Genomic DNA, 224 nt, shown 5'->3' with positions numbered 1-224 from the left:
TTCTTCTCTCTCTCAGGCGTGCTGGGCATCAAAGTGAAGATCATGCTGCCCTGGGACCCGAGCGGGAAGATCGGGCCCAAGAAGCCCTTGCCGGACCACGTCAGCATCGTGGAGCCCAAGGACGAGATCCTGCCCACCACCCCCATCTCGGAGCAGAAGGGCACCAAGCCGGAGCAGCAGCCCCCCATGCCTCAGCCGGTCCCCACCGCCTAAGGGGGAAGGGG

General features: G+C 65.2%; 1 protein-coding gene across 1 annotated transcript; it reads left to right on the top strand.

Annotated features, from left to right (window-relative positions):
• Nucleotides 1-12: 12 nt before the first annotated feature.
• LOC107125517 (40S ribosomal protein S3-like) lies at nucleotides 13-218 on the top strand (the record flags this gene model as incomplete). The annotated part of the gene is made up of 1 exon (XM_015428937.1): nucleotides 13-218. A coding segment is annotated over one exon (201 nt), but the record flags the coding sequence as incomplete, so codon positions are not given.
• Between the last annotated feature and the right edge of the window lie 6 nt (nucleotides 219-224).

This window comes from Gekko japonicus, unplaced genomic scaffold, assembly GCF_001447785.1.
Source record: "Gekko japonicus isolate JY-2015 unplaced genomic scaffold, Gekko_japonicus_V1.1 scaffold171574, whole genome shotgun sequence".
In the NCBI taxonomy this organism is placed as follows: Eukaryota; Metazoa; Chordata; class Lepidosauria; order Squamata; family Gekkonidae; genus Gekko; species Gekko japonicus.
The sequence above is the reverse complement of the archived record's forward strand: the minus strand, read 5'-3'. Positions and strand labels throughout refer to the sequence as shown.